Below are 20,614 nucleotides of genomic sequence, written 5' to 3'. Positions count from 1 at the left end.
TGTGGGATCCAGATGCAGCGATAGACCTAGGCACAGCCGTAATCCTTAAATATCACTCGCTCCCGCATATCCGCAGTGAAATCCATTGTTAAAATATAACCTGCCATATATTGAAATGCTGTCTGAGAAAGTAGGGTCATGAGGGTCTTATGTGATACAGGAGTTCTTCCACCGCCTGGCAAGGTAAATAAAGTATGTGGTGCTCTCCTGACCAAGGCTTTCACATTTTACATCTCTCTGTAGGTGTCCGGGACCATGTAATCTTCTACTTTAACTGAGCATGGTACGTCTGAAGCTGTTGAAAGGAGATTGTGCGCCAGAGCAGATGTTCACGGAGGGGACTGCTGCTTGAGTTAGAAGGAAGTTAAACACAGGCCTTTCATCCTTCTAGGGCCTATTTGAGTGGGTGTTTACTTGTGTGGGCTGGGCGGATGATGTGAGGGGTAAGGCGCTATGGAGAGGGCGTGTGCAGAGAGGGCGTGTGCAGAGAGGGCAGGTGCAGAGAGGGCAGGTGCAGAGAGGGCAGGTGCAGAGAGGGCAGGTGCAGAGAGGGCAGGTGCAGAGGGGGCATGTGCACACTCTTTCACACCCACTCTTTCTCACTCACACACACACTCTTTCTCACACACACACACACACACTCTTTCACACACACACACACTCTTTCACACACACACACACTCTTTCACACACACACACTCTTTCACACACACACACACTCTTTCACACACGCACTCTTTCACACACGCACTCTTTCACACACACACTCTTTCTCACACGCACACTTTCTCACACGCACACTTTCTCACACACACTTTCTCACACACACTCTTTCTCACACACACACTTTCTCACACACACACTTTCTCACACACACACTCTTTCTCACACACACACTTTCTCACACACACACACTTTCTCACACACACACTCTTTCTCACACACACACTCTTTCTCACACACACTCTTTCTCACACACACACTCTTTCTCACACACACACTCTTTCTCACACACACACTCTTTCTCACACACACACTTTCTCACACACACACTCTTTCTCACACACACACACTCTTTCTCACACACACACACTCTTTCTCACACACACACACTCTTTCTCACACACACACACTCTTTCTCACACACACACACACTTTCTCACCCACACTCTTTCTCACCCACACACTCTTTCACACCCACACACTCTTTCACACCCACACACTCTTTCACACCCACACACTCTTTCACACCCACACTCTTTCACACCCACACACTCTTTCACACCCACACACTCTTTCACACCCACACACTCTTTCACACCCACACACTTTCACACACCCACACACACTTTCACACACACACACACTTTCACACACACTCTTTCACACACACTCTTTCACACACACTCTTTCACACACACACACACACACACACTCTTTCACACACGCACACACACTTTCACACACGCACACACACTCTTTCACACACACACACACACACACTCTTTCACACACACACACACTCTTTCACACACACACACACACACTCTTTCACACACAAACTCTTTCACACACACTCTTTCACACACACTCTTTCACACACACACACACTCTTTCACACACACTCTTTCACACACACACACTCTTTCTCACACACACTCTTTCTCACACACACACACACACACTCTTTCACACGCACACTCACACACTCTTTCTCACACACACACTCTTTCACACACACTCTTTCACACACACACTCTTTCACACCCACACTCTCTACTCCTCTAGTACGCGCACTCTAACAATAACTACTCACTATTACTACTACTTACTCTAATACTCACTTTCTCATACTCTTGTCACACTATACTAATCACTCTCTACTCTCTACAACTATAATAACTCTACAATACTCACTCTACTACTCTCATCACCAGCACTCCCTACTACTGTACTACTCATTCTCTAATACTCACTCTCTACTACTAACCCTAATACAACTCTTCACTACTCACAATTAAAAACAATAAGTTATTGTCATTATCAATTAGATGCCATTTACTCATCAGATTTCTACAAAAACATATACAAGAAAATTTGTCATGAACAATGATAAAAGCTCTAACTTTTACAAAAGCGAAACCGTTGCATTGTAAATGCTTGTTTCAAATTTTTGTTGGCAGCCATGTCCCTTGTACATCTCCTTTTCCACCAGTTTACAGTGGTCCATGCCCTTTTCACAGTCACGGTGCAGGGGAGAGTGGGATTGGGACGCGGTGGAGTCCCACTACCTCACTTCTGAGCAATATGTCTTTTTGCCATCATGCAGACCAGGTTCACTAGTTTTTCTGGTATTGTGACCTCTGTCTGCTCCCATATGCCCAGTATCACTAAGCTGGGCTTTAGCTGTAAGGGGACCCCATGTGGCTTCCTCCAGCGAATCCTGTACGCCCCCACCCCCAGAAGGCTCTCAGTCGGGGCAACTCCATAATGTATGTGATAGTGCGTCTTCCATCCCACATCCCATCCCCTGAGACAGTCTGTGCTCTTTACCTTACCAATTCTGTGTAGTAAGGGTCTTGTATAAAATGTTTGGTGGTGGATTTTGAGTTGGATCAGCCGTTCGCTTGCCTTTTTGCCACCTATGGGGGGAATCCCAGTGCTTCCTGCCTGTTTATCATCGATCTCCCCCAGGTCCTGCTCCCATCTATCCTGCAGTTTCAGAATGGGGCTTGTGTATTCCTCATTATACTACTGTACGTCAATGAGATTAGTTTATTCTCCACCCTTCCATTCAACAGTCTCCCTTCCAATGGGGTGTCTTCCTGAGTCTCCTCCTCCAGTGACACACATTTCTTAAGGGCATGGGTTAGACCTGGCTTTTTCAGCGGGTTTATCCCCAGACTTTTAGCTTTTTGGCCTCCTGTTTTTTCACCCTGTTTTGGTTGATTTTATGACTTGCCACTGATGATCAGTGGTAAGTGCATATGCTCTCTGTGTTAATTGTTAATATGGATTGGTGTTACCTTGGCTTGTCTGACTTACTACTAAGTCCCTAGTACAATGCACTGTGTGCGCTCACGGCAAGTAAGTCAAATGCTGCTAGTGTGCCTGCAGCACTGATTGTGCCACCCACACACGCAACCTTGCAAAAAAGTTACCCGATCTGCCTCTGCAGTGTCTGTGCGCAGTTTGGTACTGCCATGTTTACATGGCAAGTGCACCCACTTGCCAGGTCCTTCCCTTTTCCTACGTGAGTCACCCCTAAAATAGGCCCAAGGTGGGCAGTGTATGTGAAAGGTAGGACATGTCCTGATGCGTGTAACATATCCTGATAGAATTATGTTTTTCACTATTGAAAGACTATATGTCCCATAGGGTAGAATGGGAGTTTATATCATATAAGTATAACTACCCATTGGGACAAGGTACAAACATGGAGTTTAGTATGCCTGAACTTATATTGTGTGTTTCTAAAAGTGGTATTTTTAAAGTGTGTATTTTCTTTCTTAGCCATTCTGTGTGACTCTCCTATTTTATTCATTAACTATCTGGCTTTGGAGTGACAGGAACTGGGGATGTGCGTTCACTGTAGACCACCACTGGGGGGGTGGGGGGGGGGGGGGGGTTGAGGTGTGTCCTGCCTTTTTTGGATGCGCAGGGCTGGGCTGAATATACCTGGACTGCATTTAGAGTAGGCGTAGGAGGTTTCCTTGCACCTCAATGGGCCTGGTCTGCTTTACCAATGCTGACTCCACCTCGTGCCAGGAAGCTGGACCAGGAAGGACCGAACAGGTTTTGACTGAGCACAGAGTCTCTCTTCCACAAAATGACAAAGAGAAATAAAATATAAATATTGGGGCCCAGACCCCAGAACTTTGGATTACTTCTGGACTCTATGGAACCTCTGCCAAGGAGAAGAGCTGGGAAAGCTGAAAAAGTACTGCCCCTTTGCTGTGTGCTGTCTGGGGTTGGCCTTAAGTAGCTGTTTCTGCCAAGGAGAGCATACAGACTTTGCTGTGTGCTGTGTCTCCTGCTTGAAGATGATCTTCAAGAAGTCGAGCTTGCCTCCTGTTCTGAAGACTTCACCACCAGCTCCCCTGAACTTCCTTGCTGGGAGCACTGACCTGCCAAGAGGTGCCTGTTGCTGTGTTGGGCCTCTGGAAGTTGTTCCTGCTGTTGGGAGCTGGAAAAGAGACGCAACTAAGAGAAGCGTGACGCAGCCACACCCGTTTCCGGTGTGTCACCCCCGCATGTCCTCCTGCAGTTTCCCAGCCTTAAATGCTATCACATAGTCAGCATGAAGAGGCTCCACTCTCCTCCTGGTCAGCTTGTGAAATAGCTCCACCAGTAACCTGTTCGGGCCCGAGCCCCCACCTGCAACTCTCCCATGGCCATTGACACCTTCTCTACCGACACGTCCGCCTCAAGGTCTCTCGCTTGTTGTGGTCCTAGGTGCCTCATCGGGCTATTCTTGACGAAGGGCAGTACTTTCTCCTTTTGTGACCTGTAGCTGTGAGCTGTAGAACGATTCCATTTAACTCACGAAGGCCTCTGTTATGTGTTGACTGTCTCTCACCGTTTCCCCAGACTCTGCCTGAAGTTCACGAACAAACATTCCTTCCCTTTCCTTGCTGCCTATCCACGCTAATAGTTTGCCAGCTTCATTTCCTGCTTCGTATATTCAATTCTGTTTTGCTAGGTGGTATGTTTTTGCCTCATGTCTAGCCACAGTCATGTACTCTGTCTTCTTCAAGTCCATGTCGGTTTTCAAGTGAGGCATGGGGGAGGTCGCGCAGTCCCTCTCTAACTGCGTCTGAAACTTTTTACTGGGCATCCATCCTGCTAGGTCTTTCCCTCATGTTGCCTATCTCCCCAGTGAAAATTAATCCCCAGATCGTAGCTTTATACTCGTCCCGGAACATGATGGGACTCTGTACTGTCCCATTATTTTCCTCAAAGTAGATTTTGGTGCCCGTATCTATCCATTGGACTGCTTGCCTATTCAAGAGTCGCCAAATACCCATCATCTAAGCTCCTCTTTCCCTCCATCTGCCAGCGGAAGGAAAGAGGTTAGTCGTAAAGGCGAGTGATCGCTTAGCCCCCTGAGTAGATACTTTCTTTATGAACTTATTTAGGCAGCAACCAGGAGTGAAAAAATAGCCAAGCCTATAGTGCTTGTCATGTGCATTCAAATAATAGGAATAACCCCTCTCGCTCCTGTGAAGAGCTCTCCAAACATCACACACCCCCATTGCCTGTGCAGATGCCTCCAGTTTCCCTCGGGTCGTCTCCCTTTATTCTTTTTTTTTTTATATATAAATCCTTTCTATTAACAACAACTCAGTCAATATATTCATCCAGAGATAGTTACATCGCATCACAGTATATCGCAGTAAAAGCAAATGAACACAGATAAATTAACGGTTTGCAGCACGATCTCTACCTATTCTGTTTCTCTCCCACCCTGCTCATAGGCCTCTGTAGATCTGCCAGGCCCCCCATATCTGTTCCCACTCCAGACACCCCCTGCTTTTATGTATTGTTTGCTCCGCCTGTCTACACCAGTCTAGATCGGTTTTCCATTATTTTATTGTTGGTAGCTCTATCGCTCCCCATTTCCTTGCTACATTCTCTCCCTCTATTCTTATGCTCATTCTATCGAACAAAGTATCTAGTTCGAGGTTAAAGTCCCCTTCCATAATCGTGAGTGCCGGGGGAGCCTCCATTGAAATATTCCCCAGGAATGTTGCAGCTTGAAGATCCGGTTGATCATGTACATTAATCAACAGAAGGGTCTCGCTTTCGCGTTCACCCAGTAACACCACAAAGCACCCGCTAGCGTCTATCCATGTGCGAGACAGATGGAGGGGCAAGGTCCTCTTAATGAGGCTCTTCACTCCCCTTGATCCTGAAGTGTACTTTAGGCCAATTAGTATTTGCCCTTTCCCATGCAGCAATGCTGCCCTCCGGTGAGGTGTGTTTCCTGTAGCAACACTGTCTGTTGTGTCTCTCCTGAGGGCCTTAGTGACCAGACCCCTCTTGACCTTGTTTCCTAGCCCATTAAAGTTTCAAGTTAACAGTGTCCATGTCGGTAACATGGTGGCTGGGTGTCTTTCTCCCTTCCTGTAGGCCCGATCTCTAAATGTGTGTTGGGGTCCTCATTCCCTGTGTACCTTTGTGATCCAATGTGAATAAAACTACCCCCCATCCTACCTTAACATGCTGTGGTCCTGAAACTTACTCTCCCATCCCCCCCACCCCACCCCCCAAATTCACGGTACGTCTGACCCCAAGCAAAATTACAACAATGTTTCTTGCTTCTTTCGTTGGAACACAACCCGAGTCCTCTCATGCACTGCAGTCCGTAGGCCTTTGCCTCCTGACTCTCAGGCATGACACTTTTTTTACTGCACCCTGGAGTCGTTGGTCCTACGAACAAGGGGAGGATTGCACCCCTTATCACAAATGTTCAGCCATCATGGGAATGACCACAGGCCGGCACTCGTTTTCGGTCTCTGTCCGAGCCACTGCCCTTATCCTCCGAAATCAGCACCCTTCATTTGTTATTACTGAGAACATTCCTACAGCGCTTAACTTCCATCACTGTTTTCTATTGGGCCGCCTTCATTTGTTCCTTTGTTGGTGATTTTATTGGGTGTCTTGTGTTCTGTCTCTGTGAGGGCACCGGGCACCATTTAGTGTCTCTGTTGGCAGGGTGGAAGCCCCGACCAAGGGCCCTGGTGTTTTATCCAGAACCAGGCCTTCCATGCCGATAACATGACAGGGCTGGAGAACCTTGTTGGCACCGGTGGATCACTTCAACTTGGCCGGAGGTGTAGCGTTTTGACGGTTCCAGAGGTCTCAAAGTCTTCTCTTTTAGAGATTCTTCAGAACCGATCTGCTGTTCATGGGAGGTCTTGAGTCTTTTTCGAAGGCAGGCAGTCTTCCCAAGTTTCTGGAGTCAAAGCTGCAGGACGAGTCGACTTTGGCACCCTTTTCAACGAGGGATGCAGACAGGCCGGCGGGGTTGGTACCAGGTCAGCTGCGTCTTCTCTGCTTTTGCGGCTCTTTGGTGTTCTCTCTGCAGGGACTCCCTAAAAATACAGAATTTAGGGGCATTAGGGGAGTGTATTAGCCAATGGGCTACTGTCCCTTGAGGTCACTAACCCCGTATATGACAACTTCCTGTCTGCTGCTTTTGAAAAATCGTGTCCACCTCACAGTAGCACACCTTAGGGGTGGTACCAGCCTGGAGGTGGCACGCCTACCTGTCCAGGTGCCACGGGGGCTCTGGACCGGGGCTTTATCTCCTGTGAGGGAAGCCAGATTTGTATTCCAAAGGTTATTGCTTCTTTGAAGCTCGCCAGCCAAAGGAAGCTCATCAGCATGCCATACAGTGGGAGGGGATGTTACACTCTCTTCCTGGCCAGGCCTTTGATCTGCGTCTCCTGAGGGCAAAGTCTCTCATCCTAGGAGGTCAAAACAGTGTCTCGGATGGAAGGCTGGTAGGTGTTATGGGGACACCTCTAAAGTAAAAAAAAAGTCCACATTTGTAAAGCGCACAATCACCTGTAAGGGTCTCTAGGCGCTGGGGGCCGTCGGGAAGATTAAGCGAGCTATTGCCCAGAGTCACATGGTGCTGGGCTAACCTGCCGCCGGAGCCGGGGATCGAACCGTGGTCCCCAGATTCCAACGTCAGTCGCCCTGGCCGCGGCGCCACACCTCTCCCTGCCCACTAGGTGCATGTATTCTTAAATCTGACACTGGCATCAGTGTAGGTTTACCAATACGAGATGTTTGGTACCAGACATCCCTATTTTCAGTGGAGCCATCATGTAGCTGGGGAACTTGTTTTCACTAGTGTCCAGCGCATGTTTTAAAATGGCTTCCCTGGTCACTTGTATTGGCAGTAATGGATCTAACCAGCACAGGGGCATATCTGCTAACGCTGTTATGCCCTCAAATGAAGTACTAAGCACCCTGCCTTGGGGCTGTCAGGCCTGCTGTAGACGTGACATACAAGTATCACTTGCAGAGGGGGCTAAAGGTTTTGTCATTTATACTGGGAGCCTGGTTAGCAGGGACCCAGCACACTTCAGTTAAAGTTGCATCAAATACCAGTTAAAAAGGGAGGGTTGGAATACTGCAACACAAACCCAGTTTCCTACAGTGAGGTAGACTCTGGTCCAAATGTTCCGCACAATGCAATGTCTCTGCTTTAAAGGGGGCCAGGGGGTGGGGGGAGACTTTCTGTGTCTGCAGACCTCCCTGAAGCAGTGCAGATAGCACATCCACGAGTGCTTCTGCAGGCATATCATTGTTAACTTCAGGGCCTGGACCTGTCCGATACAGTGTCTGTTAGGCACCCAGCATGTGGTCACTTTCAGGCACCCAGCGTGTTTCAATGATATCAGGCCTTCTTCTGTGCCAGCCCCTCACCAGTTTTCAACTTCTCTCCAATACCAGTCTTGGGGCAGGTGGACCTGTTGCCAAAGCCAAGCTCTGCCCGTGCGGTCTTCTCACTACACCATGCGCTGATGCTCTGTTGCCCCTGCCCCCCATCTCCCCATAACCTGTCCAGGGAATTTGTGGGAGGGGATTGGGGGGGTGGGGGGTTAGGAGGGGGTGTAACTGCCTAAGGCCGACAACCCGTATCCTCTTCAACAGTGAAAACAGCCCCCCGGCCACACTCCTGGTCTTCTCAAGCTGCCGCTTATCCATGACCCCTCCTTTGCAGGCTGCCACTGTGCGTGGGCAGGCAGGGCAGCCCGGCGGTCGCCATCTTGGCCACTGGGCTCCAGAGGACTCTAGCCCGCTTGGCTACTTCTCTCGGCCGACTGGCGCCTCCAAACTGCTCAATCTATGCTCTGATGTCACAGGTTTCAGCCCCTCTCTGCAGTGGTGCAGAACTTGCTGGTGGACAGGATCATTTTCCCCTGGGGCCTCTGTTGGACGCAGGAGCTTCGATACGCACTTCCTAGTCCATGGCCAATCAAGCACCTTGAGTTTGCAAGCTATAAGTTTAGAACTGTAATTCACTAATCCTGTGAAAGTAATTGTTCTTTTGACTTGCAGGCAATCTGAATGAATTGGTGAAGCATGGCTTGCGTGCTTTAAGAGAAACCCTTCCAGCAGAACAAGACCTGACCACAAAGGTAGAGTGTCATATTTACTCATTTGAACACGTTATTGACTCTTACATAAGCATTTATTTGAACTATAGATATGTATCTATATATGTGTATTGCTTTGTATGAACATGTAGATTAATTGTTTAAAAACAAATACATTTTTAAGTACAACACTTGAAAACCAGAGTTTATCGAATGCATCTTTAATCTACTTCTACTTACTTCCTTTATGCATCTATATCCCTTCCATGTATTTGGATCTTTATATTTACTACTTTCCTCAACAACAAAAAAAGCATATTCAATTCACTACCCTATTCCTCACCCTATACCTCTATCAATATATTAAATCTTCATATACTTACTTACTTTTTGTATCTATAAACTTTCCATGTACTTATGGATCTATATATTTATTACTTTATTCTAATTGAGCATATCCATTGCACTACCCTATTTCTCACCCTATAAATCCCCTACATCCACTCTCTCATTCATCTCAAACCCCATACCACTACTATGATCCCCAAAATAGCCCTTTCTAGATTCTCCCCTACTCTACCCCTCCTTGCACCATTTGACACCTCTTTTACTATACTAATACCCAAAACAATACTTTCTAAACTTTTCCCTCTGACTCTTCCCCCCCAACATCCCTTTGTACACATCTCAAGCCTCCCAATAATGCTATGACCTCCCAAAAAAAGGTCTAAATCCTTAACTCTTCTATCCCGCCACTATCCTTTTCAATCAAAATAACAGACTAACATGTCCACTTCTCAAATTTCATATTTCACTATACTAATTCACCACTAATCCTTATGGGTTTCGGAGGAGTGTGCTACTCGCCAAGAAAGGGCTTCAACACCCCACTTGGGGTAACCAGCGCTATATAAATGCAAACCTTTTTCCCCTCTTCTATCGCTCCCTCCATCCTTCTGAATCCAAATTACTGAATAACCTAGCCACCACTCAAATTAATTTCATATTTCACTGTACTAATTCAACACTAATCCTTTATGGGATCCGGAGTAGCGTGCTACTCGCCGGAAAAGTGCTTTGACACCTAGTCTGGGGTAGTAAGCGCTATATAAATACAATTACAATAAAATTATATATCAGGATTTCTCATGGGTGTACTGTATAACTGAAAAAGCATGAATGACCAAAATTCTGGAGTCTGTCTGTTACATTTACAATATGTTTTCTTAAGTTGCATGCGCACATCAGAGGCCGCTGCCCGCAATCCGATGCCATTCGACCGCCGCCTACAAAATCAATTGGGAGGCGGCCCCATCAACATGACCCCCCTCCCCTCCCCTCAATAGCTGACCCCCATTTCTAATTCGGGAGTGCTCCTTAAGCTAGGAAAAATTACATAGGGACGGAGATGCGAACGGGCATGGCACCCGGCGGCTAGTGAGCCAAGAGCACAGCCCTCCCCCATCGCTATTGCTAGCTGCAGTCTTTAGCCCTTTACACTTTGATTTTCACTCTCTGCAAGCAGCAGTCCTACGTCCCACCCTCTCTCTGGGTGTGTCGGACATTGGAGGGCCCTGCAGAGCGTCACCTTCCTCTTCCTCCACCCTGGCTTTCTCTATCCTTCCCATCCCGTGCAAAAACACAGTGTAGTGCCCATGCTCATTCCGGTGTTGTGCTTGTTCGTTGCACATGATCTCTCGGTTGGCGTGGGCGCCTTGGTGCCGGGGGATGGCAGGCTTGGTGCCAAGGACACACCGGGGATGTATGGGGCCACGGAACCCGGGTGTTGTAAATATCTTGCGAGCACTGAATTGCAGCACTGCTGGTTGGCAATGCTTTAAGTGGGAAGAAAAAGTTGGCGGGTCGATAAAAGGGCCATGGCCAAAAAAGCATAATTACAATTGCCACATATGCGTCCATCGCTCCGCAGAGAGGCCAAGATGTGGATGGGCATGACCCACTGACTGGTACTATGAGAACTGACTTCTGCCTCAGAGCTCTCAATCGTGCACCGAAATAAACACTTGTGCTAACCTGAAATGACTCGGAGGCGTGTCGACTCAGTACAGTATTCACTATGCGAGAGTCATGTATTGCATGAACAAATACAGGAACACATCTTGATGGGAAAAAAGCAAATACGTTTAGGGAAATCCAGAAGAAGCAAAACGTGAAATATAAACGGGGATCGGTGATATGGAGTCCTACAGGGTTCTTTTTACAGCTCTTTTTTTCTTTGTGGAGAAATCGATCAGTCTTCTTGCCAGTAGAGTACATGAGTGTACAGACAGGTTCAGACCAGTTTCGAAGTGAGATTTCAATTTGACCTGGCAGGAGCCGACACCCCAGAACTGAGCTGATAAAACCCTTTTATTCATTGTGAAGCTTTGTGTGACTCCCTCAATTGAAGCCTGTCCTGGCTTCCAAGCAGTGCTTTAAATGGGCCGGTACTCACCGGTACTGAGTACCGGCACTTCTTAAATTTATCGCTCTGAGTACCGGCACTTCTCTACTGCCCGAGGAGAGTACCGGTACTCACGAACAGGTAGGCTTAGTGGCTGTGAGTGCTGGCACAGTGGCGAGCAGGAGTGGGACGTGTCTCTGGGAGCAAAGGCGCCGCTTCTGTCTGCGGATCTGAGCCCCTGCTGAGCTATTTAGCAGGGCTCATCTGAATAATGTCCGGTGCTTGCCGTCACGCTGTGCTGGACAGAGCAGGGTCGAGATTAGTTTTACAGTGTGCGCGTGTGATTTTCAAAGCGCAGCACTTCAAGTAGGGAAAATTCCGTGCAGGGATTCTCACACTTCCCGTACTGTCTCTGGATCAGATGGTTAATGCCCAGAATATGCGATCGAAGTGCCCATGGAGCACTAATCTAACTGCTTTCTGCACTGATGCACCTACCTTCCTAACGCCACATGCCTCAGTTACCCGGTCTGTGCATAGAAGGCTTTCTTATATGCCAAACAAGCTCAAAACTAGCGCCGCCAGGCCATTGTTTCCCCACATTCCTAACACTCTCCTTTAGATGAGCCTGGCTCCCATCTTGCTCTGTCACACTGTGGTCCCCGCCCATGCTGTGGCAGGGTGTTTCATTTTCTGCTGCCATCCGGGCCCCAGAGCACCCAGGAATTCCCCTGCTACATGGAGATGAAGGAGGAAGCCGGTGTTCGAGAATCGATCACTTGCTCACCACCTCCGGACCTCGACCTGTGCCCAGCCCCGAGCCCAACTTCTGCCCCACACTCACCACGCCAGCCCAGTGCTACCTTTTCTCTAAACTAGCACCTTTGCTGATTTATTAATAGTGCCAAGTGTTTAACATCCCTGCTTGACAGTGACACTACGAAGCAGCACCCTTTATTTTCTCAGCATAGTTAGACTTAATAAGGCAGGTGATTATTGTTCCTGCTGGAGAGAGGTCAGAGTTTTCTCCACTGGTACTTTTCACTCTGACCATTAAGTAGCGTAGAGGGTTAATATGCCTCCTTAAAAAAAGCATATTGTATTGTACTTGATTGTATGTGGATAGCTCAGTGGGTTGCTGCTTTTGTCACAGAGATCCCTTTGTTACATGTGGTTTGGCCACACCTGAAGCTGAGGTTGGGGTGGAGGGTGCTGATTTTTTAAAGAATTTGAATAGCTTCAAAAGCACCTACTGCAGAGTTTGACTTCCTTGTTGCTTAATGAGTGTGATTTGTGATATTTGTCTATTTCTATTGACTTCATACCATGATTATGTTCGCAAGAAAGTGCCACTCTAAATGTTGCACATCTAGTTGTTGCCTGACTCTCGTAAATCCACTGTATCCATGAAAATGTCACACATAAGCAATCTGAAACATTAGCAGCTATAGTCAAATGGATGTTTTTTCTGATATTTATATGATTCCTTAGTCTTCCTTGCTTAATTTTGCTAGCGAGAAAGAAAGTGTCACTCATAGTCGTTGAAATGGCACTCACAATTGCAATGAAAATATGAAAATGTCACACATAGCAATCTGAAACCTTGGCAGCTACGGGGTCCATTCAGGCCCTGTGCTGTCAACCACATTCACACTATCCTCTGCATTTGCAACATAGGAATCATGGCAGTAGCAATTAAAAAAGCCATGATGAAGAGTATGACATGGCTTTTAACATACCAGCGTCTTTTGTGTGTCTGCTTATGTTTGTGTGTTTGCCTGCATTTGTATGTTTGTTTTTTGTAAGAAAAATGGGTGGCACTTTGTGTGTACATGTTTGCTCGATGACAAAGGTTCATAAATAGCGTAGTAGGGAGGGTTGGTGGGTGAGTGAGTGGGCGAGTGGATAGATGAGTAAGCAAGGGTGGATGTATGAATGGATGGATGGATGAGTGGATGGATGGGTGAAAGAGGGTGGATGATTGGATAAAAGGGTGGATATAGGTGGATAAGTGAAAGATTGGATGGATGAATGAAAGGGAGGGGGGATGGATGAAAGGGTGGATGATGGATGAATGAAAGGAGGGATTGAGTGAAAGGGTGGATGGAATGAAAGGGTGGATGGTATAATGGAGTGAAAGGGTTGATGGATAGATGAGAGGATTGATGGATGAGTGAAAGGGTGGATAAAGAGATGGATGAGTGAAAGGATGAATGGATAGGTTTAAAGATGAATGGATAGGTTTGTATGTGAAGAGTGGACAGACGGAATGGTGAAAAACTGAATGATGGATGAAAAACTGAATAGACGACAGAATGTAAAGGGTAAATGGTGGACATCAGCAGGTAAATGGTAGGATGAATGGATAGATCGATGGAAGAGACAAGAAATATCTTCTGGAGAGGGTCATGATGATTTGTTTCATTTGCTTCCATAAGAGCTTTGGTTCGTAGTGGAGGTATTTTCAGTTTATTCCTACTCGTGTGCTCAAAAATATATAGTATTGTGCCATACAACAGCAATTAACACTATGGCATTAAGAAGGTGTAACTATTGCAAAAAAAGGAAATGTTAACATATTATCGCATTTCTCTTTCATTTTGTGTAATGTTAACCTGCTTTGTTTATATACACACATTTATAATGTGTTTTGTTGTGCGGTGCAACTGTTATAGAAGTCGTTAAGTATCATCATGTCTTACCCTGAGCCCCGCCCCTAGCCCCGCCCACTCACTACACCGCTAGATCATGTTAATGAGTACAAGCACTTATTTTTTCCCATTTGAAGCACTGCTTCCAAGCAGTCGACGTCCACAGCCACCACCTCCACAGCCACCACCACCACCACCTCCACACCCACCACCAAATCCACCACCACACTCACGTCCACCACCACCACGTCCACCACGGCCACGAGGCCACTACCACGTCCACACCACGTCTACCTCCACCACCACATCTATTACCACCACCACATCCATTACCACCACCAAGTCCACCACCACCACCAAGTCCACCACCACCAAGTCCACCACCACCACCAAGTCCACCACCACCACCAAGTCCACCACCACCACCACCAAGTCCAACACCAAGTCGTCCACCACCACCACCAAGTCCACCACCACCACCACCACCACCAAGTCCACCACCACCACCACCAAGTCCACCACCACCACCACCAAGTCCACCACCACCACCACCAAGTCCACCACCACCAAGTCCACCACCAAGTCCACCACCACCAAGTCCACCACCACCACCACCAAGTCCACCACCACCACCACCAAGTCCACCACCACCACCACCACCAAGTCCACCACCACCACCACCAAGTCCACCACCACCACGTCCACCACCACCACGTCCACCACCACCACGTCCACCACCACCACGTCCACCACCACCACGTCCACCACCACCACGTCCACCACCACCACGTCCACCACCACCACCACGTCCACCACCACCACCACGTCCACCACCACCACCACGTCCACCACCACCACCACGTCTACCACCACGTCCACCACGTCCACCACCACCACCACGTCCACCACCACCACCACGTCCACCACCACCACGTCCACCACGGCCACGAGGCCACTACCACACCACGTCTACCTCCACCACCACATCCATTACCACCACCACATCCATTACCACCACCAAGTCCACCACCAAGTCCACCACCAAGTCCACCACCAAGTCCACCACCAAGTCCACCACCAAGTCCACCACCAAGTCCACCACCAAGTCCACCACCAAGTCCACCACCAAGTCCACCACCAAGTCCACCACCAAGTCCACCACCACCAAGTCCACCACCACCAAGTCCACCACCACCAAGTCCACCACCACCAAGTCCACCACCACCAAGTCCACCACCACCAAGTCCACCACCACCAAGTCCACCACCACCAAGTCCACCACCACCAAGTCCACCACCACCAAGTCCACCACCACCAAGTCCACCACCACCAAGTCCACCACCACCAAGTCCACCACCACCACCAAGTCCACCACCACCAAGTCCACCACCACCAAGTCCACCACCACCAAGTCCACCACCACCACGTCCACACCACGTCTACCTCCACCACCACATCCATTACCACCACCACATCCATTACCACCAAGTCCACCACCAAGTCCACCACCAAGTCCACCACCAAGTCCACCACCAAGTCCACCACCAAGTCCACCACCAAGTCCACCACCAAGTCCACCACCAAGTCCACCACCAAGTCCACCACCAAGTCCACCACCAAGTCCACCACCAAGTCCACCACGAGGCCACTACCACGTCCACACCACGTCTACCTCCACCACTACATCCATTACCACCACCACATCCATTACCACCACCAAGTCCACCACCAAGTCCACCACCAAGTCCACCACCACCAAGTCCACCACCACCACCACCAAGTCCACCACCACGTCCACCACCACGTCCACCACGACCACCACGTCCACCACGACCACCACGTCCACCACGTCTACCACGACCACCACGTCCACCACCACGTCTACCACGACCACCACCACCACCACGTCCACCACCACCACCAAGTCCACCACCACGTCCACCACCACCACCACGTCCACCACCACCAAGTCCACCACCACCAAGTCCACCCGTCCACCACCACCACCACGTCGCCCTCACTCTATCTGTCGCCCTCACTCACTCTATCTGTCGCCCTCACTCACTCTATCTGTCGCCCTCACTCACTCTATCTGTCGCCCTCACTCACTCTATCTGTCGCCCTCACTCACTCTATCTGTCGCCCTCACTCACTCTATCTATCGCCCTCACTCTATATCTGCCTATCTATCGCCCTCACTCTATATCTGCCTATCTATCGCCCTCACTCTATATCTGCCTATCTATCGCCCTCACTCTATATCTGCCTATCTGTTGCCCTCACTCTATATCTGCCTATCTGTCGCCCTCACTCTATATCTGCCTATCTGTCGCCCTCACTCTATATCTGCCTATCTGTCGCCCTCACTCTATATCTGCCTATCTGTCGCCCTCACTCTATCTAATCGCCCTCACTCTATCTAATCGCCCTCACTCTATCGATCGCATCACCACAGCATCACTCAGCACCACCACAGCATCTCTCAGGGGCACCACAACATCACTATTCACTACCACAGCATCAATCTGTGCAACCATTCAACAACAACTAGTTCAAATATGTTCTCTCAATGTTTCAAGCTTTATTACAAATGTCACAAAAAGATGTTAATATTTCACATCCGTTCTTGGATTTTCGTCACAATAAAATACACTGAACATAATCTTCACAAAAGTTTAAGCTATTGCCGTTATAAATTACAATAGCTTTTATTTAAGTATTAATTATTAAAAAAATATAAAAGCCATTGTTATTTGTAATATCAATACATCTAAGTCACGTAAATAATACACATATTGCATTACAAATGCTATAGATGTCACATTTGTGAAAGTTAAAACTATTGGCATTGTAAATGACAAAGCTATTAATTTCGCTATTTTCAAAACCAACACATAAATAAAAAACATGTCACTTACAATACCAATAGCTCAAACTTTCCTAAAAATGCTGGTTATTTTTTGTGTTCATGTTCTTCATATGGCAAAAAGAGACTTTTTGTGAATGAACTGCATTTGAACTGTATTCACTGCCTTAAACCAGAGATACATCGGAATACTGAAGGATATTGAACACATTTTCATCTAACGCCCTGAATGAAAGGGAAGTCCCTCACATGGCTGCAGAAAAAGGCAGCCAGTGACTAGATTTCATCAGTTGAGGAGTTTATTGCTGAACATTAAAAGCATTTAAAAGGCCAGAGTAAAGACCATTTTAGAGGAAAAATTGGCTTGCAGTTCATCATCTGGGAAAAGTTGTTCTAGAAGGCTGCCTCTTTAGGTCTTGCTAAATCAGATTTAAAGCTAAATAGGCCCTCTTCAGTAGTCCTCAAGTTACATGCTTTACAGTGTCTGTGTTTCTCTTGGCACATCTTTTTCAGCCACATGAATTAACCTCCAGGACCCGTATTATACCTTGTGCCCCGAAGGTGCAACAGGCATGTGCGTTCCACTAGATAAGTGCCTCCTCTGTATCACTAGATCCAAAATTGAAATCTAGGTGTTTGGTGGAGCATCAAGTGACCTACTATAGTCAATTGGCCTCTCATCTTAGTGGCTCCTCCATTCACTGCACTAAATGTTGAGCCATCTACATGACACCCTGCCAACCACACACTTCAGGTGTACCAGGAATCTGTTGGTAATTGGAGCACTTTGTGTGCCACCAGCAGTGTGATGCGTTATACAAATAGTACAATACAACCTAACATTATTCATCATAGCCAGTACCCTTTGGTCCTTTCAACATTACCAAACTCATCTTCACGTGGTGATATATTAGGTTGCACTGGAACATGGTAATTACTGGAACATCAGCATCTGGTGAAAATCATGTGCCTTTTCCATTCTGTTGGTACACTGCAGTGCTTCCGTTAAGTTGAGAATTGAAAAACACTTTTTATTGTAAAATGCAAAATGTATCATAGTTGACAAATTATTTTTATTCATTAGATTTTGTTGTATCTAGCGTATATAATTCTTAAATATTGTTATATTGTATTGCAACATTTGTAAAGCGCTTGACCATATGGATAGGAAGTTACACCTTGTTGGGTGTGTTTGGAAGGGTATAGTTTTTGCTTTGAGCCTCTGTGGGGGAGGTATTTTCCTGACGTAGGTGCTGTTATGTTATGAAGTGCCTGGTGGTGCAATAAGTAAGAATGTGTAAGGGGTGGATGTGTTAATTATATTTTTAATAAAGGCTAACTCATAGTGGCAATTACAGATTTCCTAAATGGGTGCCAGGTGTATGCTGAAGTATTGTACTTCAGAAATAAAGGGAGTTGGAATTAATCCAAGAAGGTCCACTAATCCATATGGTAACGTGCCAGGCAGACATGATGTGGAAGGAGTATTCGGATGCCAAAGGGTAAAGATGGGCAAACCCAAATTGGTTTGTGGCTCAGACCCTAGCCAGACTGGCACTTAAGACACTAAGAGCCTGGTCTGCTGCTACCCTAACAGGGAAGGGCAGGGCGGATAGTACAGAAGTGAATCAGCCTACCTTGTGGCACCCTTGTCTCCTCACACCTCCTTGTGTGCCTAATACTTTCCTCAACTCCTAGAGATTCTTCCTCTTTCTAGTTTTCGTACGGAAACATTCTCCTGGCCTCATAGAATTTCCTCCCACACAACTTACACTTTCATTATTAGTAATAAATGCATTTCAAGGTAAAAAGAGACAATGCGGTTAAAGAAGGCTTGATCTGCTCCCATTGGTTTGGCAGCCTGGCACAGATTTGGTAGTTCCCATTTTGTTTCTCAGTTGCCTGTTTCCAGGAGTACATTTTGTAAATCTTGAAATGCATGGTACATGACTGCCAGAAAAAATTCATAGGTACAGTTTGAATATTTTAATATGCGCAATACATGCCTTTTGGAAATAAATAGAATATATATATTCAGGACCGTGTACATTTGCAGAGTAGTATGTGACTGCAATCTTCAAAATGGTCTTTAGCTATCATGCTGTGATCCATTTCAGCTGCAAAATATGGTCAAACTCCAATTAATGGATCAGAATTGTTAATTCTATGTACTAGAACCGTATGTTGTAAATGAAACTCACTGTAAATTAAACATTATTCCTTTACTAAACTTCCCATTTGGCATACTGCTCCCATCTTAGGAAACCTTAGTCCAGCTGATATTTCCTAAACGAGAGTAACACTAATGGCCAATAATTGTCTGTTTTTGTTCTTTTGCAGAATGTTTCCGTTGGCATCGTTGGTAAAGACATGGAATTTACAATCTATGATGATGATGATGTAGCCACATTCCTGGAAGGCCTTGAAGAAAGGCCACAAAGAAAGGTAATGAATACAAAAGTGCAGCAATTTACAGTTTTGTTGGAATAGATTCTAGTTTTAAACTTTTCTTTATATCCTTGCTGTAGGTAATTGATCTAGAGTTTTGGCTGTATTGTCAATTTCCGTTATTGGGCTCTGAGTTTTGAAAGTTTGAGTATATCCGGAGCCACCATTTTGCAAGGCATTTTGCAAATTGTGACTAAAAGGTTGCCTATCCATTAAAAAAAAACAACAAATTAAACCCTTCAGTTAATGATTAGTCAACTTTGCAATATTCCACTCTGCTTTCTTTTTTTTCGTCACCTTTGGCCAATAACGACCGTTGCATAAAAAAAATCAATATAAACACTACCTCCTTAATAAAACCTCATGTGGGCTGTATTAGGCTGGTGTGAACTTGGCTTGTTAAATTTTTTACATTTGCATTGGGTAATGTTTGAATGCTTGAATGTTGATGCAGGGTTTCGTATTTCAAAGCAAATGTCTTTTGTTTTTTTATGTCTGTCTGCTTACAGTAGAAAGGGTTCTCTTCCAGGGAATACTCCTCAATAGTCATAAGCACTGAAAAGTTTGCCCACGTGCGGGGCCTCAGAGCACATAACATATCAAATATATATGTATATTTAAACTTTACAAAGTACACTAAAACGTGTATATGTGTATATATATATATATATATATATATATATATATATATATATATATATATATATATATATATATACACACACACACACCTACTGGCGGTCGCCAGTAGGTGTATATATAGTTAGGATTTTTTCTCTATGGGATTTTTGAAAATTCTATGTCTAATAACTTTGGCGTTTGTGGACGGAATTGGCTGAAATTTTCAGGAAAATGGCACATTTTGTTTCTGAGCAGCCCTTGAAAATTTGGGGGGGGGTTTGTCAAGGGGGGGGCGAGAAAAAAGGGGGGTCCCAAAACGTGTTTTTAACATTGAGTTTTCCATAGGGCGGTTGGCCTCACTTTTAGCCCGAACGGCTGAATGGATTTGCACGAAACTTGGCAAAATTGTAGGGACTGGTAGCCCGATGTGCCTTTTGTAGGTCTCAATATATGTGCTTCAGTGGATTTTGAGAAATTAACGTTCAAAAAAAGATATATATCTGTAACA

The 20,614-nt window shown here is 46.4% G+C and overlaps 1 protein-coding gene across 2 annotated transcripts in view; it reads left to right on the top strand.

Annotated features, from left to right (window-relative positions):
- Nucleotides 1-20,614, top strand: part of PSMA1 (proteasome 20S subunit alpha 1) — a 143,120-nt gene that overhangs the window by 62,524 nt on the left and 59,982 nt on the right. For both annotated transcript variants that reach the window (XM_078681017.1, XM_078681016.1), the window contains exons 8-9: nucleotides 9,079-9,158; nucleotides 19,378-19,482. In XM_078681017.1, coding sequence (XP_078537143.1) covers nucleotides 9,079-9,158; nucleotides 19,378-19,482 — 185 coding nt within the window. The remainder of the gene's footprint in view (nucleotides 1-9,078; nucleotides 9,159-19,377; nucleotides 19,483-20,614) is intronic.

Source organism: Lissotriton helveticus, chromosome 3_1 (genome assembly GCF_964261635.1).
Source record: "Lissotriton helveticus chromosome 3_1, aLisHel1.1, whole genome shotgun sequence".
Lineage (NCBI taxonomy): Eukaryota > Metazoa > Chordata > Amphibia > Caudata > Salamandridae > Lissotriton > Lissotriton helveticus.
The sequence above is the reverse complement of the archived record's forward strand: the minus strand, read 5'-3'. Positions and strand labels throughout refer to the sequence as shown.